General features: G+C 48.0%; 1 protein-coding gene across 10 annotated transcripts; it reads right to left on the bottom strand.

The window, feature by feature from the left end:
* Positions 1-662: 662 nt before the first annotated feature.
* Positions 663-25,517, bottom strand: SERPINB6 (serpin family B member 6). Of its 10 annotated transcripts, none has more exons than XM_045390451.3 (8): positions 15,362-15,427; positions 13,221-13,335; positions 12,122-12,296; positions 8,460-8,606; positions 7,538-7,655; positions 5,994-6,136; positions 1,412-1,567; positions 663-1,196 (listed from the first exon to the last, which is right to left on the bottom strand). In XM_045390451.3, exons 3-8 carry the CDS (start codon positions 12,284-12,286, stop codon positions 795-797), a joined length of 1,131 nt encoding a protein of 376 aa, XP_045246386.2. In that variant the 5' UTR covers positions 12,287-12,296; positions 13,221-13,335; positions 15,362-15,427; the 3' UTR covers positions 663-794. The 10 variants fall into 10 exon arrangements, with proteins under 10 accessions (XP_045246386.2, XP_045246389.2, XP_073895037.1 ...); XM_045390454.3 differs by lacking the exon at positions 15,362-15,427 and adding an exon at positions 14,517-15,112; XM_074038936.1 differs by lacking the exon at positions 15,362-15,427 and adding an exon at positions 14,934-15,112.
* Between the last annotated feature and the right edge of the window lie 309 nt (positions 25,518-25,826).

Here is a 25,826-nt window from a genome sequence, read left to right as displayed (position 1 = left end):
GATGGCTGGGTGCAGGGATCACATTCCCAGCAACTAACACAAATGGCCCCAGAAACCTTAGCTGTCTTTTCTGTCTGTAATACTTGAGTGAAACAGAAAGGCATCTGGTGCTGACTCGTGAAGTCGCCATAAACTCCGTTACTATAAAGGGAACACAACCATCATTTGACATTTTCAGAAGTGGGCAGTGTGTGTGTGTGAATAGGTATGTGACCCACCAGTCCCCAGGAAAACAGAAACACCCACAGGGCAGGGGACTGCTGTCACCCTCGTCTGGCTCACCTGCTCCCCCAGCCTCCGTGCGGGCTTCCGGAGAGCTTGTGGCAGTTTTGGAACTGAGCTCCCCGCACCTCCTTGCAGCACTCCATTTCCCCCCTTTCTCTCCCTAGAAGTGGGATGAGACTCCACTACTGAGTAGAGGAGACAGAGAAGCACCATTTATCTTCTTGAGCCCAGGAAGAGTCGCACCACCGCCCTCAAGGGCAGCTGCCCGCCCACAGTGAAGTCATGGGGTCCCCATGGCTGTGGGGGGTGGGCAACACCTTCCCCAGGCAGGGGTGAGCTAAGTGGTCACTGCCGCCCTAAAGTGGCCCAGACCCAGAGCAGCCATTTCAGATCCTAGGAAACATCTCCCACGCGGGCACACAAACACACAGAGTAAATGCGGCATCCCACCATCGGGCCCTTTATTTCTGAACTGCCACCACGGCACGGATAAGGCCACTTGGGTCGCAGGCACACTGTGGAGTGTAGGGGACAGAAAGGAGAGGGGCTGCACAGAGGCCGCCCTGTCCTCAGGGAGAGGAAAAGCGGCCGCAGAAGAGAATCCCGTTGGTCTTGCTGTGCTGGATGAAGAAAAGGAAGGGGTGGTCGGCACAGAAGCGGGGGACGAATCGGGCGCACCGCATCATCATGATGGCAGCTGTGGCGGCTGCGGCCTCCGTGCCCTCCTCGTTGACCTCCACAAAGGACTTGTGCACGACCTTGGACAGACACAGGTCTGCCTTGGACATTCCAGAGAAGTCTGCCTTGCCCAGCTCGAAGGCGTCGGTCATGCCCAGGCTGCACAGGACGCTCTCCATGTCATAGCTTTCCTCCAGTTTAAACCGAGGGAGGGACACCTCCACCTTCTCTTCATCCATCATGTCCAGCCTCGTCCATTCCACGAACTTCTCGTAAGTGAGTTCTTTCTCCACCTAGAGGGAGACAGTTGAAGACTTTAAGACCTAGGGTGCTGCTGCCCACCAGGGCCCTGTGCTGTGCTGCGGATGCCGGACACCGGTGGCAGCGTGGCTATGGTCAGCAGCGGTCTGGTGTTAAATGGCTGACCGCGAAGTGGGGAAAGCAGCCACGGCAGACACCCGCGAGCGGCTCCCTCGCTAGCACACCTCTCTCACAGCTTAGCTGTTACCGTTCTCAAGTCGGTGGTCTCGTCCGGAAGCATGATGATCATATTCAGCTCCTTGCCAACATACGGAAGCACCAAGATTTGGGTAAATATTTCTCCTATATAGGTCTTCTTAAAAGTAGACTGCATAAACATCATTTGCACAGGTTTCTCCTCATTCTACAAAGAAAACAGACAAACATTAAGCTGAAGCAAGACCCCACTGACACATGGGACAAACCTGTCGGAGCCGGCCACTCTCTGCAGGGAGGAATGCAGCTCGGTTTCTCCCCAGCTTCCAGAACACACGGCAGCACCTTCTCTGCCATCTTCATCACCGCAGCCTCCAGAAACCGGCGTGCCTGGGGCCCAAACCCGACATGTCTTTCCTCTCATTGCTCTTACTCAGCCTCATGACTTTAAACACAATATCGCACCAAATTTACCTCCAGCCTGGGCCTCTGCCCTGTCCTTGGGACTCCTGCATTTTACTGCCCACCTGACACCTACGTTTGGACATAAAAGAAACTCCCGATGCCACCTGTAATGTGACGCTCTGTAGATCCTTCAGGTCAGCTCTGTCTACTACAGCTCTGCCCATCTCAGCTGAGTGCAGCGTCGCCGTCCAGTGGTCAAAAGCCCTCGAGTGCCGACTCCTGTCTTTCTCTCGCAGCCTGTGTCTGACTCACTGGTAAATTATATTGGCTCTATCTCGAAAACATAACCAAAATCTGACCTGTTCCTTCTGCCTCTGCTGCTGCCAGCCTAGCCCTGGAATATTGTGATAATATGATTGTGACCGTTCCCGGCACAGCGGCCAGAGGGACCGGGTAGAACCTAAGTCAGATCACATGGTTCTTTGGCAGGATACTCTTCCCTGGCTCCCCGTTTACCCAGAGCAGGAGCTGAAAGTCCCTAAAACGACCTGGAATTGTGATAGCTCATCTCTCTTTAATCACTAACAAGATGTACGAGGGCTTTGTTTGACTACAGGTAACAGAAACCCCAGGTCACCGTGGTTTAGCTTCTAGGAGCTAAGCCCAGTTTCCTCTCCCTTTGTTTATCTGCTACAGTCACAGAGGCCTCCTCACTGCACTGACAGCAAACCCGGTTCATCTCATCTCTACACAGCAAGCTTGTCCTCCAATACCTGGAGAGTGAACTTCTGCCTCTTTATGGTCTTTGTTCAAAAATCACTTTGGCAGAGAAGCTGTCCTTGATCATCTTACCTGACACTACACCCCCACCCCAAAAACAGCTTCCTATCCCCTCCCTTGGTATATCTCTGTAGCATTTACCACTGTCTAATACACTCCTATTTTCTTATTTATGCTTGCTGTCTCTCCCCCAAGAAAGCATAAGCTTCACCAGGGCAAGCATGCTTTGCTGGTTTTGTGCATGGCTGAAAAATACCTAGCACCATGCCTGATGCACAGAAGACACTCAGTCAGGTTGGGCATGGTGGTTCATGCCTGTAATCCCACCACTATGGGAGGCCAAGGCAGACGGATCACCTAAGGTCAGGAGTTCGAGACCAGCCTGGCCAACATGGTGAAATCCCACCTCTACTAAAAATACAAAAATTAGCTGGGTGTGGTGGTGCACTCCTGTAATCCCAGCTACTTGGGAAGCTGAGGTAGGAGAATCACTTGAACCTGGGAGGCAGAAGTTGCAGTGACCCAAGATTGCACCACTGCACTCCAGCCTGGGAGACAGACCGAGAGTCCATCTCAAAAAAAAAATAAAAATAAAAATAAGGCACTCAGTCAACCTCTGCTGAATAAATCATAAATGCATAAATGAATTAATGAGCTGGGATGCTGAAAAGGCCAGGCAACATTTACACATCTCACCAGAAAAAACTGCACTGGTCACCAACCCCAGCCAGCCAATGAGAAAGGCCGGAGGCCAGGAACCACACCCCATCCACCAATCCTTCTCATTTCCTGACTCCAAGCTGCTCCTGTGAGTTGAGTAAATACCCTGCAACAGGCACAGTCAAAGATGCTGCATGGTTTCCAGTCTCTGGTGTAGCACATTCTTCTGTGTTAAATTGAACAATCAAAATACACTGCAGCGGCAGCTTTCTGCTTTCACGTGGTAGAGGCTCACCTGGGCTGGCCCTTAGCCTTTGGCTAGAGCAGTCTTCCGGGCCTCGGTGGCCCCACTCATTTCCTTGGCCAGCGGTAGGCATGTTTTTTCCGTAACTGACCAGACAGGAACTATTTTCTGGTTTGTGGCTACATATACCGTCTCTGTGACAATGAGTCAACTGCTGTTACAGGAGGAAATAAGTAAGTAAATAAGCAAGGGCCAGGCACGGTGGCTCACGCCTAATCCCAGCACTTTAGGAGGCCGGTGCGGGTGGATCACCTGAGGTCAGGAGTTCGAGACCAACCTGACCAACATGGTGAAACCCCATCTCTACTAAAAATGCAAAAATTAGCCGTGCGTGGTGGCACACACCTGTAATCCCAGTACTCAAGAGGCTGTGGCAGGAGAATCTGGGAGCGGAGGCTGCAGTGATCTGAGATCACACCATTGCACTCCAGCCAGGGCAACAAGACAGAAACTCTGTCTTGGAAAAATAAAAGTAAAAAAATAATAATAACAAAAATAAAAATAAAAAAATAAGCATGGCTGTGTTTCAATAAACTTTAAAAAAAACAGGTGGTGGCCTGGCTTTGCTGTAGGCTGTAGTTTGCTGACCCCTGCCTTCAGTAATTCCTCCCTGCACCGCTTCAGGGTCCAAAGCCTCCAATCTTGTAATATAAAAAGATCTAACCTTAGTGACTGAATGATTCACTAAATACACAATTATGTAGACAAGTTCCATTTTATATAGAAGTAAATGAAATTAAGAATCTGTGTCAACTCAAAATCTGTTCCCTTGGAGGGACACTCAATACTGCAGCCCCTTCTTCATCCTTCTTCACTGCAGAGCTCAGAAAGCCCGGCAGGATTCCACATCTCCCCAAACCCACGGGACCTATAGCTCTGGCCTACACCATATAGAAAGCAGCTTTCCCTTTCTGAAAGGCAGAACCACCAAGGCGAAGGTTTAGGCTCTCCTCCCCTTGCTCCTCCCCGTCCCTGCCACCTGGACTGCTGAAGCCAGTTGAGCCATCTTGTGACCATGAGGAAGAAGACCACATGCTGAGGATGGCGGAGCAGACTCCCTGGGATCATCAGCTGGTGCCAGACCAGCCCAGGTCTCACCTGCCTCCAGACCTCCTGGTAGGGGAGATGAGCTCCTAGGAACTAAACCATGGTGAACTGCGGTTTCTGTTACCTGTAGTCAAACAAAGCCCTTGTACATCTTGTTAATGATTAAAGAGAGAAATAATTTTGCCAGGGGAAAATAGGACAGTTCATTTCAGAACAAAAGTTTGAAAGAAAATAATTCTTTCTGAATTGCAAGGAGAATAAACAATGAAAATTAATTTCTTGAGAAACTGAAGGCTCAAGTTCAAGTTAGCCTGGAAGATCTAACTGTGGTCAATGATCAAGAATACACTGTAATTAATATATTCTGTCTACTCTGTCTATGTTCAAAAATTTCTATAGTGAAAGATAAACAAAACCAGAGACAATAAAGTGGATTCAGTGAGAGGAAGATAAAGGGCCATCAGCAAATGACATCTTCCAAGCTGGAGGTGGTTAATCTCCGTGTCTATCTACATGGTTGGTTTGGTTGTTTTTTTTTTTTTTTTTTTTTTTTTTTGAGGCGGAGTCTTCACTCTGTCACCCAGGCTGGAGTGCAGTGGCACCATCTCGGCTCACTGCAAGCTCCGCCTCCCGGGTTCGCGCCATTCTCCTGCCTCAGCCTCCCGAGTAGCTGGGACTACAGGCGCCCGCCACCGCGCCCGGCTAATTTTTTGTATTTTAGTAGAGACGGGGTTTCACCGTGTTAGCCAGGATGGTCTCGATCTCCTGACCTCGTGATCCGCCCGCCTCGGCCTCCCAAAGTGCAGGGATTACAGGCGTGAGCCACCGCGCCCGGCCGGTTTGGTTGTTTTAAAACAAAAATCTGTACTTATCCTTACTATCAAGAGAGGACTGAATATCACTCATTGGTTTGGCATTTACTAGGCACCAGCTACGTGCCTGGCACTTGTCAGACGTCCTCCCTGCTCAGCCTCAATTCAGCAGGGAGTGGTTCCGCCCCTGCAGTGTGGCACGGCGGCCAGCAGGAGGCGCGGTAGCGGCGCGGAGGAGCCGTGTGCAGCGCGGCGGGAGGGCTGGCCCGGGGCTTCCCGGGACGCCGCCGGAGAGAAAGGAGCGTGTAGGTCCGGGTGAGAATGACGCTAGAGATCAGGGGGAAATGTCCGCTAGAAGACGGCACACCGTATCTGGAGTCTGAGCTTGAGGACCTTGATGGAGCCTGGGGGCTGCAGCTTCAGACTTGCCCTGTAGGTGGCAGGGGGGATGCCAGGAGCCCAGGGACAGCGGCCACCCGATGGATGGCAAACAGGAGGGGCAGGGGCAGGGGCGGAAAGGGCCCGTGGAGGCCCTCGGCAGGCGGGCCCCAAGTCCGGGACGCTCGTGTGAACGCAGGCGCTGCTCCGGGAGTCGCCCCCGTCACCCGTCACGGCACCTTACTCGCCTTGCTGACTTTAAACCGCCTCTCCTCGGTGTTCTCCTTGTCAAACTGTTCATTCCAGTTTCCTTTGAAATAGACAGCATTCACCAGAACCAGCCGCGTCAGTGGATCCACTGAGCCCGGAGACAGCAACTCCGCAATTTTACCTGAGCAGAGAATTAAAGACCACGTTAGGCAGGAGCGGCTGCTGATCCCGGACACACCAGGAATCGGCTGAGGCCCTCTTCAGCAGTCAAGTGCACGGATAGAGAGTTCCACTGTACCCCAAATATAAAGGGATGCGTGTCCTGAAAGCAAAGCAACAAAAACTTCTGATAAGAAAAACATCACCATTTGAATAAAACACACAAAGTGAACAAATACATGTTAATTATGCAGGATGAGTTCATAACACATGAGATAGGAAGCAGTCGTGGGTGCCTATGACTTAAAGACAGGAAGTTAAAGGATTGTCAAAAAGGTGGGCAGTCAAAAGATGTTCTTTATAAGCTTAAAGAACAGGTTAGGCCAGGCACAGTGGCTCACACCCATAATTCCAGCACTTTGGGAGGCTGAGGTGTGAGGATCACTTGAGGCCAGGAGTTTGAGACCAGCCTGGACAACATAGTGAGGCCTCATCTCTTTAAAAAAATATTATTAAAATTAGCTGGGCATGGTGGTGCTACCTGTAGTCCCAATTACTTGGGAAACTGAAGCAGGAGGACCGCTTGAGCCCAAGAATTGAGGCTGTAATCTCAGCACTCTGGGAGGCCAAGGCGGGCGGATAACGAGGTGAAGAGATTGAGATCATCCTGGCCAACATGGTGAAATCCCGTCTCTACTAAAAATACAAAAATTAGCTGGGCATGATGGCACACACCTATGATCCCAGCTACTTGGGAGGCTGAGACAGGAGAATCGCTTGAACCTGGGAGGCAGAGGTTGCAGTGAGCTGAGAGCACACCATTGCACTCCAGCCTGGGCAATAAGAGCAAAACTCCATCTCAAAGAAAAAAAAAGAAAAAGAATTGAGGCTGCAGTGAGCTGTGATTGTGGCACTGCATTCCAGCCTGGGTGACAGAGGGAGACCCTGTCTCTAAAAAAAAAAAAAAATGTTTAAATTAAGAACCGTAGATAGACCAGGGCATGACCCAGTGTCCCACGCAATGCATGAAAACTGTAGACCGTACTACCCAAGAGCGAGGCAGCTTGAGATCCATACTGAATCTTTTATGTTACTTATGAAAGGGAAAACTATATTAACATGAACCCCCTCCTCAAAATTGAAATGTGGATTGGTCCAGAAGAGGTGTACCAAATACTGAAAGACATCACGGGTACGCTGAGGACGCAGGGAGAAGCCAGAGACAACAGCACACATCCAGCATTTCCAAAATGTCAAATAATGGCAACTGATTTCAGAAGCAGATTTTTTAAGTTTGCAGTTATTCAGAGAAAAAAATCATCATTCCTGTTTAGAATCTTGTGAAGATTGTGAAGTCTTGTGAAGGAACTGACAATAAAATGGGTTCAGATGCTGTTACGAGTAGAAAGCAATACATTTTCACCTTCTGTCTTTTCCGCTACCCAGGAGTTGATGTGTTTTCTGGACTTCTCTACGGCGCTGATGAAGTCAAGCTCCTCCATCTCTGCTTGGTAGAATTTTTGGCAGGAATCTCTAAAAGACTAGGATAGACAGAGTGACGTAACTGCCTGGCTACAAAAATGATGAACACCAACGGCCTCCTTCTTCATTGCACCAAATCAGAAAATCTATAATTTTATGATTGACATACATAATTTACAAATAAATATGAGGACTTAACCTGAAATACAACTTCCTAGCTTTAGCTATATTTAATCCTAGCTTAAAAACGAAGTCAAGGTCAGGTACTGTGGCCCACACCTGTAATGCCAGCACTTTGGGAGGCCGAGGTGGGTGGATCATGTGAGCTCAGGAGTTTGAGACCAGCCTGGCCAACATGGCGAAAGCCTGTCTCTACTAAAACTACAAAAATTAGCCGGGCACGGTGGCGGGCGCCTGTAATCCCAGCTACTCGGGAGGCTGAGGCAGGAGAATCACTTGAACCCAGGAGGCAGAGGTTGCAGTAAGCTGAGATCATTCCACCACACTCCAGCCTGTGCAACAGAGCGAAACTCTGACTCAGAAAAAAAAAACAAAAAAAACCGAAGTTGAATCAGTCTCTGAATATCAAACAAACTTCACCAACTGCTGGATCCTTTAAGGGAGCAGCCATGCATCAAGTAGCTGCCGGACAAGATGCTGACAAGACAGTTCAAAAGCATGAAGTAGACCTACCTTATTGAAATGCAGAGAATTTAAAACATATTGGCAGGTGAAAAGAAACAAATTACAAAAGCTTACGTATGGCATAGTGGCATTTAGAGCCACACGTTTCCTGCTGGACCCCAGCCCCCACCACCTGGCCACCTTTCTTTCTTTAGTGAATAACAGCAAGTATGACTTACTGAGAGGAAATCACAAGACTTTTCCCCAAAGAGCCTGTTGGCCGTCCTAAGCAAGTACTGCGTGCCAGTCTTGTTCACTTCGGTGAGAAGAGACTGGAAGCCCTGATGGATGTCTCCACCACCACCACTTTTATTGAAAGAAAGTACCTGAAATCAAAAACAGAATGAAAACACATCATTCCTGTATGCTCTGACTTCAGGAAATGAGGCAACCCCAAACTCAGCCTAACAACCATCCAGACCCTTACTACTGCTTAAAAGATCCATCCAAGGCCAGGCACGGTGGCTCACACCTGTAATCCCAGCACTTTGGGAGGCCAAGGTGGGCGGATCACCTGAGGTCAGGAGTTTGAGACCAGCCTGGCCAACAAGGCGAAACCCCATCTCTACTAAATATATAAAAATGAGCCAGGCCTGGTGGTGCATGCCTGTAATCCCAGCTACTCAGGAAGTGAAGGAAGGAGAATCACTTGAACCCAGGAGGCAGAGGTTGCAGTGAGCTGAGATCATGCCACTGCACTCCAGCCTGGCGACAGAGTGAGACTCCCTCTCAAAAAAAAAAAAAAAAAAAAAGATCCATCAGATTAAAGGCCAGAAGGGTCTTGAAAGCCCCTCCCTGTACCCTGTCAGTGCTGGCATGAGCTGCAATGCCCTCCACAAACCCAGTCTCCTGATGCTCAGTACTTGGAGTCTGGTGGCAAACAAGGGTGCCAACCAGACCTCCCATCTATGCAAACGCAGGCCGCTCCTGACGTCAGAAGGGGCAGGCTCCCTCCTGCCCGTGGGTCTGGAATGGCCCTGTCACTGGCTCTGACTAATGATACAGTAGGTAGAATTCAGTAGAAGTGATGCTGTTCCAGGCCTAGGCCCTGTTTAAAAGGCCTGCCAGCTGCCATGTTCACTCTCTACCCTGGCCACCATGAAAGAAGGAAGTCCAAGCTATCCTGCTGAAGGCCACATGGAAAGCCCTGGAGAAAGTGCCACCACCTGTGGGGAGAGTTGTTTGAAGAATCAAGGCCTCCAGCCAGGCGCGGTGGCTCACACCTGCAATTCCAGCACTTTGGGAGGCCGAGGCCGGAGGATCATCTGAGGTCGGGAATTTGAGACCAGCCTGACCAACATGGAGAAACCCCATCTCTACTAAAAATACAAAATTCGCCTGGCGTGGTGGTGCATGCCTGTAATCCCAGCTACTCGGGAGGTTGAGGCAGGAGAATCGCTTGAACCCAGGAGGCAGAGGTTGCAGTGAACCGAGATCACACCATCGTGCTCCAGCCTGGGCAACAAGAGCAAAACTCTGTCTCAAAAAAAAAAAGAATCGAGGTCTCAGGGGTGAGAGAGGCCTTCTTGAACCTTCCAGGCCAGGTGTCCACTGAAACAGCTGCATGAGAGACCCGCACTGCTTCCTGGGAGCAGTCCTGCCCACTCAGGCCACAGAATCTGAGAAATAATCAATCATTGTCATTTCCAGCCACTAAGTTTGGGATGGTTTGTTCTGTGGCAACAGGTGACACATGCAGCCATCCCGAAGTGGAATTCTGCCATGACCAAAACCTAAAACATGTGGCCCTGCCCTTGGACCCAGCCAGACCCTGACGGACAGGACGAAATGACTCCTGGGGGCTGGAGAAAGGGGGCCGTGCGTGTACCAGCTGAAGAAGTAGAAAGAAGGTCACCCGCAGTGACAGGGAAGATGGGGTGTCTCCCCTGTGAACTCCAGCATCTGGCTAAGGGGTCCAGGATGAACCTGGCTTCTTTTTGCTGCCTAGGATAACACATGGGAAGAGAAAGATGAAAAGAAGGAACTGTTCCATTTTCAAGCAGAATTTAAAGGAACTGTTTCCAATCCAGGATGTGCTAGGTGGAGAATAAAAATGTTTCTTCTTCCCAACCTCTCCAGCTGGCAAAAGATTCTAAAAGAGATGGCCTCAGGGCAAAGATCAAATCCCAGACACTGGCCTTAAGGGTGAGGTCCAAATCCACTTCGTTAAAACTTAGAAGATTCAGGCAGCATCTTACGGACCCTCTGGCAGGCTCTCCCGTGGCACCCTGACTCCCAACCCAACACGGAGCACTCAGGATGGGGGTGGGGGCAGGGGGGCATTTTTGTCCAGGGAAGCAGAATTCTAAGTTGATAGAAATCCCACAGTGGTTTTCAAGCACTTGGAACAGCTTGGACTAAAAGGGAGAGACGGCTCAAAGTGCAGGGAGGCCTCTGGGTGCCCACGTTCTACAGGTGGGAGGTAGGCTGGGAGTGCAGCAAGCACGGGCCATTTCTTACAGAACAGGAAAGGAGCTGCCAAGAGCGACAGCAGGACACAGAGGGCAGAGCATGGCCAGGGCAGCAGCGGACAAGGGACAATTCCCGGAAGCCGCAGTGAAGGCTCATCAAGGCTCATCAAGGAACGCCCTGCAGCCAGGGCTGAGGGGTGGACAATAGGTGCCCGGCTCGGCTTGGGAATTGCCACAGTGCAGTGACGGCCACATGCCTCCCATGCCTACTGTGATGGGCTACATGTGTCCCCCCAAATTTACACACTGAGGTCCCAACTCCAGTGTCTCAGAATGGAACTGCATTTGCAGAGAGGGCCTTTACAGGGGGGATTAAGGTAACAAGGCCATTAGGTTGGGCTTTAATCCAATAGGACCCATGTCCTTATAAAAAGAGGAGATGAGGTCACAGACACACACACAGAGATGATCACGTGAGGACACAGGGAGAAAACAGTGTCTACAAGCCAAGGAGAGTGGCTGCAGGAGAAACCAACCCTGCCCACACCTGGATCTCAGACTCCCAGGGAACCACCAGGTCCAGAGGGCAGACCACAGCAGTCATGGGTGGCCCCAACCAGCCACGTCTCTGGTGTGCACACCCTCGCTCAGCCCTCAGACGCAGAGATGCGCCTGCCTTTAGCACTGGGGCCTTGGCAAGCAGGACGCACGTGGAGGCTTGATAGGCCCTTGTCTCAAGCCTGTCTTCTGGGAGCACTTCCACTCAGAACCCAGCCGCCTGGCCTGCGGGAGCCCAGGCAACCCTGCTGAAGGAAGCGTGTGGAAGGCCCCAGTGGAGAAGGCCACAGAGAAGACGCCCCAACCCCCTCCTGAGCCCCTGCTGACGTAGCCCCACAAGGGACCCACCCAGTGCCAAGTGGTGCAGAAGCACCACTCAATCCACCCGGATTCAACAACCAGGAAAGCTGCTGAGCTGGGACAGCTGGTTACACAACCTCAAATAACCAGAACACTACTGAAAACATGTTTAGCTGACAAATGCCATTCTAAGAAGGGTTTACACGCAAACGAGAAAATAAAGACCCCTAACAACCAAAAACCAGATGACAGCACCCAAAGATCATCACAGGACTCAACCTGAACCTTGTGACTTTACAACCATCTACAAACTCATGAACAAGCTAAGCCATGTGATGATGAAATCATTCATTCCCCTGAATCGGGCACCCCCTCTCCACCCCTACGGGTCAGTGAGGGTATTGTCCCCAGGGTGCTCCAGCATGGGCGGCATGCCCTTCCCTGCACACTCTCCATCCACACCCTGCGATACTGCACAGTCATCCGTCTCCAGCAATCCCTCTGCGATTTGGAATGTGGAGGAGCAGCTCACTTGACAGTTAATAGCACCCGTGGCTGCCCTGAAGCTGTACCTGGGCCATCTGTGCAGCGGTGTTTCCCTTTGCCCCCATGTAGACCATGGCCAGGGCACAGGACATGCTCATGGGTGAGAAAAACACATTCTTCGAGTTGTCTTTACCCAGCGTTTTCAAAAGGTTTAAGGCAAAGGTGCCATTTGCTTCTGCGAGAATATCCATGATGGCAGACCTGGAACAAGATTTAAAATCAGAATCACATAAGCACAGCTTCCACGGGACTGCATCTCACACGCCTTACTGATAGTCACCGCCGACGCTGTGGTTCAGCGGGCAAACAGACACACACACAGAACTCGGGGTGTTTCTTTTTAGGACCCTCCAAATTATTGTGTGTGTTTCTAATGTTAAGTGTGGAAAACAAGAGTTCTATGTGTAATGCAGCCCCGTTTTGTGAGGACTCCTCGTGCACGCCTGCCCGCACACGGAGAGAGTGCGGGAGGAGGCACCCTGTCCCGGAGTCACTTTCTTGGGATGGAATTACAGAAGGGTATTGCCTTTGGCTTCTGCGTTTGTATTCTTTGGTGTGTTTTGTGGGCTTAAATGTACTGTTTTAATTTGAAAAATATTCAAAATGATAAATTCACTGACAGTTACACAAGAAAAGATGGCCAAATGTGTTTATAATGAGAGAGAGAACCCCATTTCAGGGTAACAAGAGCCTTAAAATAAAAGAAGATAAATCAAGCCACACACAAAGATGCGTGAAAGCCTTTCAAATGCCTCCTGACCCTTGGATCTCCTTCTAGGAAATCCCTGCAGGTGGCAAAGCCCCAATCTTAGACCACGCTTGGAGACCTCCTGCTGCCACAAGCCAGGCCTTCCTGCTCCTGAACTCACAGCACACTCAGGGCACCACCTTGCCTCCCGGGCTATGGGGGCGTGCCCATCTCCACCTTCAGAGACAGGCGCAGGGGTAGGGTCAGGCTGCACACATCTCTCAAGCCCCGCCGTGCAGGGGGTGTGGCAGCCCCAGCAGGGTCCAGAGCAGGAATACAGCTGGATCATCGGGGCGGGGGAGCTGGGTATCTTCAGGCAAGTCGGAATCACAGAATCACAACGTGTTAAAGCCCAGTAAGTCCTTAGAGAGACCTACCTTCAATGCCCCACTGCACTAGAGAGAAGGTGAAGTTGACAGAAGTGAAGCTAAGAAGTAGCTGGGCTTGAAACGCAGCGCCAACGCCCTGTCTGGGCTACTGCTCAAGAAGAATCTGCAGAATCAGGTGAGAGGACAGGGGCAGGTAAGGACCCCACAGGCAGTCAGGATGGGGAGGAGGGGACGCGGGAATACAGGGATGCGGGGCCTGCCTGCTCTGACACAGTTCTCAAATGTTTACCAAATGAATATGTCCCACTCGGAGAATGCCAGCATTCTAAGACAGTCCCAGTGACTCACTTGAGCAGTGAGTGGGAACCCACAGAACAAGGAAGGCGAGAAGCTGGAGCAGATATTTCCTGGAGCACATAGGAGAGGGAAGGAGGTGCCTACTGAAGGCCCTGTGAGGAGATGCTGAATTAACCAGTTCTCCACCATGCATGCCTTTACATTCATAGCTGGGGTTGGCTGAACAAGTGCCCCAAAGATACCTGGGTCCTAATCCCTGGGACCTGTGAATGCCCTCTTACATGGCAAAAGGGACTGTGCGGCATGATTAAATTCAGGCTCTTGAGATGGGAGATTATCCTGGAGTGGTCCAGTTGGCCCTAAATGTAACCACAGGTGTCCTTCTAAGAGGGAGGCAGTGGGAGATCTCACGGGAAAAAGCAATGCAAAGAATAAAGCAAAAGGCCCCTCCACTGGCCTTGAAGATGAAGGGGCCTCAAGCCAAGGAGTGCAAGGACCGCAGATGCAGTAGCTTGGGTGCCCTTATGATTACATATATGGAAAAGAATGTTGATTCTGTTCATTCTAATTTCACTCTACTGTTACTGGTCTGTGTTAACTGTTTCATGCTGAATTGTAATAAAATGCATTGGAATTGGCCTTAACTTAAAATACTTAGTTTACATAGTCGAGTATGACCAAAGAACTTTTCTCTTTGGTGGCACCACATCACAATGGATGCAATTACTCAGATACGGTCCTGCAATGAGAACACAAGCCATCTATGCTGATAACAGCAGTCATTGGTGTTAATCCCAGCACACATAACAGCCCCAGCAATACAAGGCCGGCCCAGGACCTTAACTAGAAGGTCACTGAACACATCAGATCTCATCTCATCAGGCCTGACCCACACCAGAAAGGATGCAGGCAGCTGCAGGGCGTATCCCTGTCATTAGGCACAAGGGCATCCCAGAAAGCAAAAGTGCCCAAAAAAATGGACTCAGGTGCCCCCTCGCATCTGAGTATTCGGACAGCATGTGAACATTAATTATTAATTTTCTGTACCTCAGTTTTCCAAAGCCAAACTTTAGGTTAAAAAAAAAAAAAGGAGGAAGAAAGTAACTTAAATGCCAATTTGTGGTTAAAGTTTCCTCTTTGCCTTGAAGACATCAAAGCTCGTAATAGTTTGCCTGTAGGAAGTTTAATTCAAACACAGAGGGGTAAGGAGATCCGGGCTGGACCACACGATTGTCTTCACAGGTCTGGGCGACCTGGAAAGGGCTGCGGAATTGGCCAAGCCCAGCACGGCCAGTCCAGGGAACACACGCAGGGGGCCGGATGGCAGCGTTCGGCGCCGATCCCTCGGCCTCTCTCCGCCTCCCGCCGGGCTCCCGACACTCGGCGCCCCAAGGCTGAGCGCGCGTCCTCCGGGTCGCGGAGCAGGCGAGGGGTCACGGAGGCCGCGGGGCCCACGGGGGTCACCTGTGGCCCGGGAGGCTCTGCGCCGCCCCCATCCCGCGCCGGCCGCCTCTTCCGTGGGCGCTGGGCCTGTGCGCCCGGGGTCCCCGCGTCAGCGGCGTCACCGGCCGAGCTCGCGGCCACGCACGACTCACCGGCCGCGTCGCCGTCCTCCGCAGCTGCGAGGCTCCGGAAGGGAACCCAAGCCGGACGCTCGCCCGGGATCCCGCCCCGCTGGGACGGCGAGGGTCACAGCCCCGCGCGGCCACGCCCCATTCTCGGGGCTCCCGCGTCCCCGCGCGCCGTTGACCCACGCGCGTTCCCGGCCCCGCCGCCCTCTGCCCCGCCCCACTCCCTCTCCCGCCACACACGCTCGCGCCCCCTGCTTTCCCGACTTGGGAGCGGCAAACCCAAGCCAGCGTGTCCGAGCGGCCCCCAAGCCAGACACTTACCCCAGGGCGGGGAGCGAGGGGAACGGCGGGTAGAGACGCCGGAGCCACCCCGGACCTCAAATACCCGCGGGGAGGCGGGCGGAGTCCCGGGTCCGGAGCACTGAGAGAGAGGCGGGGCGGGACGCGCGGGTCAACCCCACCCTGCCCGGAGGCCTTGGCTTTGACTGGTTCAGGGCCCCAGCGGCGTGTTTATGGTGCCTCTGGAGAGACTGAATGCTGGCCTGGTTCCAGAAAAGGGCCAGCTCCTGATACACGGCCATTCACTGGGGAGTGCAGAGCACGCATTTAAAAATGAGCCGACTAGATACAGCTCACAAAGACTTTGCTGATAAAACAGCTTGCGGCAAAGAAGCCAGCCAGGGGCCAGCGCGGTGGCTCACCCCAGTAATCCCAACACTCTGGGAGGCCGAGGCGGGCGGATCACTTGAGGTCAGGAGTTCCAGACCAGCCTGGCCAACATGGCAAAACCCCATCTCTACTAAAAATACAAAAATTAGCCGAGTGTAGTGGCGCGTGCCTGTAATCCCAGCTGCTGGGGAAGCTGAGGCAGGATAATCACTTGAACCCGGGAGGCAGAGGTTGCAGTGAGCCGAGATGGTGCCACTGCACTGCACTGCAGCCTGGTCCATCTCAAAAAAGGAAAAAAAAAAAAAAGCAGACTAAAGAGCTTTTGCAAGGCAAAAGGAATAGTCAAGCAGAGTACACAGACTACCCACAGAGTGGGAGAAAATCTTCACAATCTATACATCCGACAAAGCAGTAATATCCAGAATCTACAAGAAACTCAAACAAATTAGCAAGAAAAAAACAATCCCATCAAAAAGTCGGCTGGCATGAATAGACAATTCTCAAAAGAGTGTATACAAATGGCCAACACACATATGAAAAAATGCTCCACATCTCTAATGATTAGGGAATGCAACTCAAAACCACAATGTGACACCACCTCACTCCCGCAAGAGTGGCCATCACCAAAAGGCAAAAACTCAAAAAACAATAGATGTTGGCGTGGATTCGGTGAAAAGGAAACACCTCTACACTGCTGATGGAAATGTAAACCACTGTGGAAAATAGTGTGGAGATTCCTTCCATAACTAAAAATAGAATTACCATGTGATCCAGCAATCCCACTACTGGATATCTACCCAGAGGAAAATAAGTCAATATACGAAAAAGATACTTGCACACACATGTTAGCAGCACACTTCGCAACTGCAAAAACATGAAACCAACCCAAATGCCCATAATCAAAGAGTGGATAAAGAAACTGTAGTGTGCATATACGATGGAATGCTACTCAGCCGTAAAAAGGAATGAATTAATGGCATTTGCAACCTGAATGGGATTGGAGACCATTGTTCTAAGTGAAGTAACTCAGGAATGGAAAACCAAAAATTGTATGTTCTCACTCATAAGTGGGAGCTAAACTATGAGGATGCAAAGGCATAAGAATGATACAGTGGACTTCAGGGACTTGGGGGAAAAGGCTGGGAAGGGAGTGAGGGATAAAAGGCTACAAATTGAGTTCAGTGTATACTGCTAAGGTGATAGATGCACCAAAATCTCACAAATCACCACTAAAGAACTTACTTGGTAGGGTGGGGTGGCTCATGCCTGTAATCTCAGCACTTTGGGAGGCCAAGGTGGGCAGATCACAAGGTCAGGAGTTCAAGACCAGCCTGGCCAGCATGGTGAAACCCCATCTCTACTAAAAATACAAAAAAATTAGTCAGGCATGGTGGCACACGCCTGTAGACCCAGCTACTGAGGAGACTGAGGCAGGAGAATTGCTTGAACCCAGCAGGCGGAGGTTGGTTGTAGTGAGCTGAGATCATGCCACTGCACTCCAGCCTGGGCAACAGAGCAAGACTCCACCTCAGAAAAAAAAAAAAACTTGCCATGTAACCAAATACTGCATGTTCTCCAAAAACCTGTGGAAATAAAAAACTAATATAGATATATATTTTTTTAATTTAAAAATAAATTGTGTGTACTATCGAGCGGTGTGTTAAGGACTTCCGGTTCTCTCCAGGCCCATAGGGATTAGACCCCAGGGTACTGACAGGTTAGCCAAGGAAGTGTAAAAACTCCATTCCATCTGCCATCTCAGATGGAGCAGACTTGGAAAACAGAAACATCTAGCGTCAATGGAAGTAGGGAAAATGCTAGCCAGGTATTTTACGTGAATTCAATTTTGAGAACTCGAGCTGTTTTACTCCTTCTGTCCTTACCCTAAGGCGGAGTTTCTCAACATCAACACTGCTGACTGCATGAACCCCATAACTTGTGGTTGTGGGTCTGTCCAGGCATTACAGATGTTTCACAAAATCTCTGGTGGAGATCCACCAAGTGGATGCCAGTAGCAAACCACACGCCCCTCCCTAGTTGTGGCTTAATTAGTCTTTAGTGATATAAATTGCAAATATTTCCCCCAGCTTGTCGTCTGTTTTCTGACATTGCTTCTGGTGATTTTGGCATACACTCTTTTAATGTAGTCAACTTTAATGATTTTTCCTTTATTGTTTCTGAGTCATAGAAAAACTTTCTCTATTCACAAGGAGCAGTATCTTTTAGGAAAAAAAAAAAAACCTCTAGATTATAGAGTTCACCAATGTTTTCTTCTAGTATTTGTACAGTTTTATTTTTTATATTTAGATTGCTGATCCATTTAAAGTTTATTCTGGTATATGGGAGATATAGATCCAATTTTAACTCGCTTTCAAGTGACTTTCAGTTTTTCCACCTCTGTTTATTGAAAAACCATATTTTCACTAATGTCTTCACATGCCACATATGTTATGTATCAAAGAGCTACATATACTTGGGTCTGATTCTGGACTTTCAATTTGGTTCTACTGGTCAGATTCTTTCAATTTTAGAGTTTTCCTCATATGATTTAATATCTCGTACAGTGCGTTCTCCTTAGTGCTCTTCTGCTTCAGATTTTCCTGTCTATCCTTGCTGCTTTTTCTCCCATACAAACTTTTTTGTTGTTGTTTGTTTGTTTTGAGATGGAGTCTCACTCTGTCGCCCAGGCTGCAGTGCAGTGGTGTGATCTCGGCTCACTGCAACCTCCATCTTCTGAGTTCAAGCGATTCTCACGCCTCAGCCTCCCGAGTAGCTGGGATTACAGGCACATGCCACCACGCCCAGCTAATTTTTGTATTTTTAGCAGAGATGAGAGTTCACCATGTTGGCAAGGCTAGTCTCGAACTCCCGAACTCATGATCCGCCCTCCTCAGCCTCCCAAAGTGCTGGGATTACAGGCATGAGCCACTACGCCTAGCCTCTCCCATACAAACTTAAGAGTCAACTTGTCTAGCTCTGGAAAAAAAAAAAAATCTTGTTGGTGGGGCATGGTGGCTTACACCTGTAATCCCACCACTTTGGGAGGCCAAAACAGGTGGATCTCTTGAGGTCAGGAGTTCGACACCAGCCTGGCCAACATGGTGAAACCCCATCTCTACTAAGAATACAAAAATTAGCTGGACCTGATGGCGTGTGCCTATAATCCCAGCTACTTGGGAGGCTGAAGCAGGAGAATTGCTTGAACCTGGGAGGCAGAGGTTGCAGTGAGCTAAGATGGTGCCATTATACTCCAGCCTGAGTGATGGAGTGAGACCCTGTCTCAAGAAAAATAAATAAAAATTTTAAAAAATAAAATTCAACTATAGTCAAGCAGGCCAGGTGCAGTTGCTCATGCCTGCAATCCCAGGACTTTGGGAGGCAAAGGTGAGTGGATCACCAGAGCGAGACTCCATCTCAAAAAATAAAAATAAAAAATAAAATGAAAATAAGGCCGGGCGCGGTGGCTCAAGCCTGTAATCCCAGCACTTTGGGAGGCCGAGGCGGGCGGATCACAAGGTCAGGAGATCGAGACCACAGTGAAACCCCGTCTCTACTAAAAATACAAAAAATTAGCCGGGCGCGGTGGCGGGCGCCTGTAGTCCCAGCTACTCAGGAGGCTGAGGCAGGAGAATGGCGGGAACCCGGGAGGCGGAGCTTGCAGTGAGCCGAGATCGCGCCACTGCACTCCAGCCTGGGCAACAGCGTGAGACTCCATCTCAAAAAAATAAAAATAAAAATAAATAAAATAAAATAAAATGAAAATAAAAATAAGTCTTGTTGGTAATCTATTAGAAACATATTGAATTTACATATTACCCTGTTATAAACCAACATTTGTACTTTGATTTAGTTGTTCTAGCCAAGAACATGCTGGGTCTTTCTGTTCATTCATATAATTTTTTTCCTTTTTCCTTTAAAGTTTTGTTCATGTAAGATTTGCACATTTCTTGTTTAGTTTATTCCTAGTTATTTTATCTCTTCGCTGGTATTGTATGTAAGCAAGTTTCTTCCATTATATTTTCCAACTAGCTTTTGTTTGTGGATGAGAAAATTAATTGTTTTTATGTATTAACTTTATAACCTGCTTCCTTACTTAATTTTTTTACTATTTGTATTTTTTATTGATTCTTTTAAGTCATCCATAGCTATACTATATCACCTATAAATAGAAATAGTTGTACTTCTTTCTCTAATGTTCATCCCTCTAATCGTTTTCTCTTATTTGATTGCATTGGCTGATACCTTCAATGGAGCAAATTGCTTGACCATTTGTGGTGTTAGTATCTACAAAATGAAAGGGTGAAGCCCTTTTGGCTTCACCAAAGGGCAAGTTGTTCGTAACTTAATTGCTTCTTCTCAAAATAGATTTACTGGGCAGGGAGACCTAGGAAGGGGTTCTGTAGTCTGGCATTCTCTGCCGTCCCGCCTGGATTTAAATTAGGTTGAAGAACTATTTCCAAATTACATAGGTTAATAATTCTGGGCTCAGCATCCTCCTAGAGAGACATATCTGGCAAAAAGTTGTTTCGTACATGTTTATGACATTTTCATTACATCGTATTCTAACAGGCTTATAATGAAAAGCAATCAAAACCAAAAGTAACCAGGTTTTTAGTAATAAATGAGTGCACAGTTGGAGAACTACTCCGATGAGTGGTTCTGATGCTCGTGGGACAAAGGCCTGGGTTTTCGTGAAAAAGCAGTTTGATGTGGCACCACTGGAAATGCATACAGGCCACTTTTCCCCTCTTTAGCCATTTTCAGAGGGGAAAGGAGAGGGGATGCCGGCATTCTCCAAAAAAAGACAGTTTTCTCCTGGAAAACCCGCCTCCAGAGCCTCACGCCTGAAGTTCTAAAGGTAACATTCAGGCTCTTCTATGTTTTTTCTCTTTCTCCTCTTTCTCATTTAACAGGGAATTGGTCAATCACGCAATGTACCCTTGGGGCTAACCTCCCGGTGGAGAGCCTCGCCCTCTCTCTGGACCCAGAGTGAGGAAGGAAAGATGAGCAGGGGTGAATCAGTGGACTTCTGAGTCTCATTTTAGTTTTCCTCAGAACTTTTCAGGGACTGGGCCTTCACTCAGGAAATGTCCCAGGCAGCTGTCTTGAAAACTGAGTTCAGGGTGCCTCTAAGCTATCTCAGTGCCAGGTGGTGGCTGGAGGAGAGGTTAATGCCACTGTTAGAGGAAACCAGAGAGCTGAAGGCAGGACGTCCTAGTCTGTTAGCAGAGGATCACGCTCACAATCGTTATTCCACGGAACTCGGTGATTCATTGGTGTAATGTTCAGAAAATTCGTTTCAAACATAAGATGCCATAACAAAGACCTGCCCTTCAGGAAAAGTCTTTTTCTTTCCCACCAGCTTCATTGGTCCCTGCTGCTAACCGTGACTGAAAACACATGGGTTTTACTTAGCAAGAGCATGACATTTTCTTTTCTCAAACTTCTTTGGATGGGGACTAGTTCAGTTTTGGTTTGAAAGGACTTCAGTACTCCATGTGAAATAAAAGTAAACAAAGCCTTCTTGGTGTGTAAACCAGAAAGTATCTGAGACGAGTATCAGTCAATTTAGAAGTTTATTTTGCCAAAGTTAAGGACGTGCCCATGACACAGACTCAGGAGATCCTGAAAACACGTGCCTAAGGTGGTTGGGGTACAGCTTGGTTTTATACGTTTTAGGGAGACATAAGACATCAATCAGTACATATAAGATGTACATTGGTTCGGTTTGAAAAGGTGAAACAACTATAAGCAGGTGGGGAGGCTCCAGGACATAGGTAGATTCAAAGATGTTCTGATTTTCAGTTGGTTTAAAAGAGTTTATCTGAAGACCTGGAATCAATTCAGTTGAAGGAAGTGTCTGGGTTATGATAAGGAGTTGTGGAGACCAAGGTTCTTATTATGCAGATGAAGCCTCCAAGTAGCAGGCTTCAGAGAGGACAGATTGTAAATGTCTCTCATCAGACTTAAAATGTGCCAGACTCATAGTTAATTCTCTCCTGGATCAGGAAAAAGACCTGGAAAAGGGAAAGGATTCTCTACAAAATGTAGATTTCCCCCACAAGAGACAGCTTTGCAGGGCCAATTTCAAAATATGCCAAATAAATATATTTTGGGGTAAAATACTTTGATTTCTTTCAGGGCCTGCTGTTTGTCATGTGATGCTATATGAGGGCCAGGCTGGAATTTGGTGTCTGATTGCTACAAAAAACAAACAAACAAACAAACAAAACAGCTGTTTCACTAATATTAAGATCTCTATTTTAACGTTAATGTTGGTCAGTTGTGTCTGAATTCCAGTGGGAGGAAAGCAAGTCCTGCCCCCTCTTCCCATCATGCCCTGAACTAGTTTTTCAGGTTAACTTTGGAATGCCCTTGACCAAGAGGAGGGGTCCATTCAGATGCTTGCAGAGCTGAGAGTTTTATTTTTAGTTTACAGCTGTTTACAAGACAGTCTGAATTTACAATCAGGAAATTGGAAATAGAGATTTGCCAGCTTTAGCATGTGTCCCTGAAGCTTAAAAAAATAAAAATAAAAAAGATTTACTAGGGATCTTGGTCATGGGTACTAAACACATCTCATTTTACTTTTGAATTTGGGATTGTTGCAAGTAAATATTTTGTATTGCTCCACTTTATTTTTTGAAACACTTCCCCTTTCAAATGTTAGAAATCATAGATTGACAAAAACACATTCAAAAAGAATGTGTAACCCACAAACCAGCTCATCTAACACAAATCAGGTTCGGTGTAAGAACACCGCACTGTAACTCACCCATGACCAAATCAAAGAACAGCAACTAAGAGATCGCTGTGAATGAGTACATTCTGTTCTGCTGACATATCAGCTCTAACACAAAAAGGGAGAAAAGGAGTTCTCCTGAATAACTGTGACTATTTCACCGTGACACTTACATTATGTAATGTTATCATTCTCCTTGTAAATTTCTCAGAATTTCATGGATTAACAGACTGGTAAAACTTAAAGAGCATTTCTACCTTGATGTTAATGGTAAAGATGGATTTGAATTTATTTAGCAATACTTTAAAAAAACTAGGTCACAGTGAATTGAACCAAGGAAGGCTCAGTGTCTAAATGGTAAATAAACAATAAACTGGGGCCAGAGATGAGTAAAAAACTTACCCTAATGGATAAAACATCCTAGTTCACTCTATTTGGTTAATTGAATATTTATCATACAACTACAATGCAAACATTGAGATTGGTCCAGAGCTAGAACCCCTGCCCTCCAATAGAGGACATAAGTTCCTAGGCAACTACCTACACCTAATTTGTTTTCCTTATAGATAATGTAAACCAAAAATAAAATTATAAGTACCCCAGCCAACTAAATGGACCTCTCCACCAAGGCCATTCTAAAGTTAGTGTGAAAAACTAGTTCAGGCCATGATGAAAAGTGAGGCCAAACATGCCTCATTCTCATTATACACACCTGCCTTTGGAATCCAGGCACAATTCCTCATCTTAATGCAGACATTCTCTTCTATTGATTCTATCTGCATGACAGGAACCTTAGTCTCTGCAACACCTTATCTTAACCCAGACACCCAGACATTCCCTTCTACTGAGTCTAAATCTTTAGATAATAACCCTTTTCAAATAATTGCCAATTAGAGCTCTATTTTATTTTATTTTATTTATTTATTTATTTGGAGACAGGGTCTCACTCTCTTGCCCAGGCTGGAGTGCAGTGGCATGATCTTGGCTCACTGCAGCCTCAACTTCCCAGACTCAAGCAATCCTACTACCATAGCCTCCCAAGTAGCTGGGACTACAGTCACATGCCACCATGCCAGACTAATTTTTTTATTTTCTGTAGAAACAATGTCCCACTATGTTGCCAGGCTGGTCTCGAACTCCTGGGCTCAATTGATCCTCCTGCTTCCGCCTCCCAATGTGCTGGGATTATAGGCATGAACCACTATACCTGGCCAGAAAATTCTTGAATTCACCTATGAACTGGAAGCCCCCATTTCCAGTTGTCTGCCTTTCTGGACCAAACCAACGTACATTTTACATGTATTGATTGATGTCTTATGTTTCCTTAGATTGCATAAATCCAAGCTGTAGCCCGACTACCTTGGGCAGATGTTCTCAGGATTTCCTAGGGTTGGGGATTTCCTGTGTCAGGAGTCATTGGTCACTCATATTTGGCTCAGAATAAATCTTTTCAAATGTTTTACAGAGTTTACCTCTTTTCATCAACAGTAGTAAACACTGCAATGTTTCCTAGGAACAACAGAAAAATTAACCAAATGACATATAGCAATACCAATCAGCAGTGTTTCTATACTTTTGTCAGAGGCATTTGAACCAGACCTACTCCATCTTGAATACAGGTAGGTCACATAAGGCTGTGCTTTAATAAGTATCATGGATCATCAAATATGAGAGCTACTGGGCTGCATTGCCAGGAGGAGGTTAGGCATTCTTAGTCACAGGATGAGATAACAGGTCAGCACAAGATAGGGGTCACAAAGACTTTGCTGATAAAACAGCTTGAGGTAAAGAAGCCAGCCAGAATCCACCAAAACCAAGATGATGACCCAAGTGACCTTGGGTCCTCCTCACTGCTCATCATACAGTAATTATAATGCATTAGCATGCTAGAAGACAGTCTGCCAGCACCAGAACAGTTTACAAATGCCATGGCAATGTTAGGAAGGTACCCTATATGCTCTAAAAAGGGGAGGAACCCTCAGTTCTGGGAGTTGCCCACCTCTTTCTCAGAAAACTCATGAATAATCCACCCCTTGTTTGGCATAGAATCAAGTGATAACTGTAAGTATAGTCAGCTGAGCAGCTCTTGCTGCTGCTTTGCCTACAGAGTAGCTACTCTTTCGTTTCTTTACTTCTCTGATAAACTTGCTTTCACTTTACTCTGTAGGCTTGCCCCAAATTCTTTCTTGTGAGAGGTCCAAGAACCCTCTCTTGGGGTCTGGATTGGGACCCCTGTCTGGTAACACTTTGTAGCTCTCATATCTGAGGGCCCATTAGAAAAAAAAAAAAAAAAGCAACCACTCCCAGTTAGCCGCTTGGTAAACCTGATTGGATCATGGATCACTTCTAAAGGACACCTAGCAGGCAGGCAGCAGAGAACCTGCTATAAGGCCATGAATACGGACAAAATTCATGTAACCTCTCCTGCCAGTGTAAGGAAGTCAAGGAGGAGAGTTTAAAATAAGATGCTGTTCAAAGTGGTGCAAGACACAAGGAACAGAGATCGGATGAGACCACAGGCAATCGGCAAATACAAGATTCACTCTCTTCCTCTGAGAGGTGGTGACCCACTTTCCTAAGAGAAAAGTGTTTGGAAGACTAAGGTCCCGATTTTTTCTGCCCCAGGAAAGCTTCTGGAACAACACTTCAGGGGCTGCTGACAGGCCGCTCTGCTTCTCACCAGCCGTGAGCGTCCAACCACAAAGCAGGCCCCAGGCTTCTCTGTGTCTCCTCTGCAAGGTCAGGCTGGGGAAGACCCTAAGCTCCGCTCCCTGCACCATCCCTAGCTTGTGAGAGCAGCCACCACGCTCCCCGCTCCTGCATTTATTGCAAAGAGCCCAGCTTCCTTCCAGAGTTTTCTAGTACCGAAGCAAACAACCTGCCTTATTTTCTGAAATGTCTTAGTGGAGGGTTGAGAGACACTGGGACTTACTTTTGTGGGTGATCGCTCCCCAGCCTTCCTTCCAGATTTGCAGGGACTAAGTGCTAGACCCTTTCTTCCCTTACCTGTGAGAGTAGACCTGGAAGTGAGGTAAAGCCATGGTCCTTCAATCTAGGCCGAATATTGGCTTTGCTCCCTGCTCCCTGGAATTTTGAGACAAGTCCAGCATGGACTTGTCTCTCTCACTCGTACAACTCAAGTAGTTCATTGAAGTGGGTGAAAGACCCAGAAATGTAACCAGGCCACACTCTCCTACGCCTGGAATTTGTAAACCCTTCCCACAGCAAATGCATATACTTGAGGTCCCTCCCTCACTAAGTAACAGAGCTGGAAAATCATATGAGACAAACTAGTGACTAGTTCCCCATAACTTCGTGCACTAATCTTTGTTGCACGAGCATTGTATCAGATCACAGAGAATTGAGACATAGAAT

The sequence above is a fragment of the Macaca fascicularis genome, chromosome 4 (genome assembly GCF_037993035.2).
Source record: "Macaca fascicularis isolate 582-1 chromosome 4, T2T-MFA8v1.1".
Taxonomy (NCBI): domain Eukaryota; kingdom Metazoa; phylum Chordata; class Mammalia; order Primates; family Cercopithecidae; genus Macaca; species Macaca fascicularis.
This window is presented reverse-complemented; position numbering and strand designations above follow the sequence as displayed.

Excerpts from the sequence above, each read along its gene's own strand:
- SERPINB6 (XM_045390456.2), bottom strand. The coding sequence starts at position 25,492 with ATGGCTTTACCTCACTTCCAGGTCTACTCTCACAG. Across the intron at positions 6,137-7,537 it reads GGTAGCGGAAAAGACAGAAG|GTAAAATTGCGGAGTTGCTG; the intron begins GTGAAAATGTAT and ends TTCTCTGCTCAG. Across the intron at positions 1,568-5,993 it reads GGCGGTTTAAAGTCAGCAAG|AATGAGGAGAAACCTGTGCA; the intron begins GCGAGTAAGGTG and ends TTTTCTTTGTAG.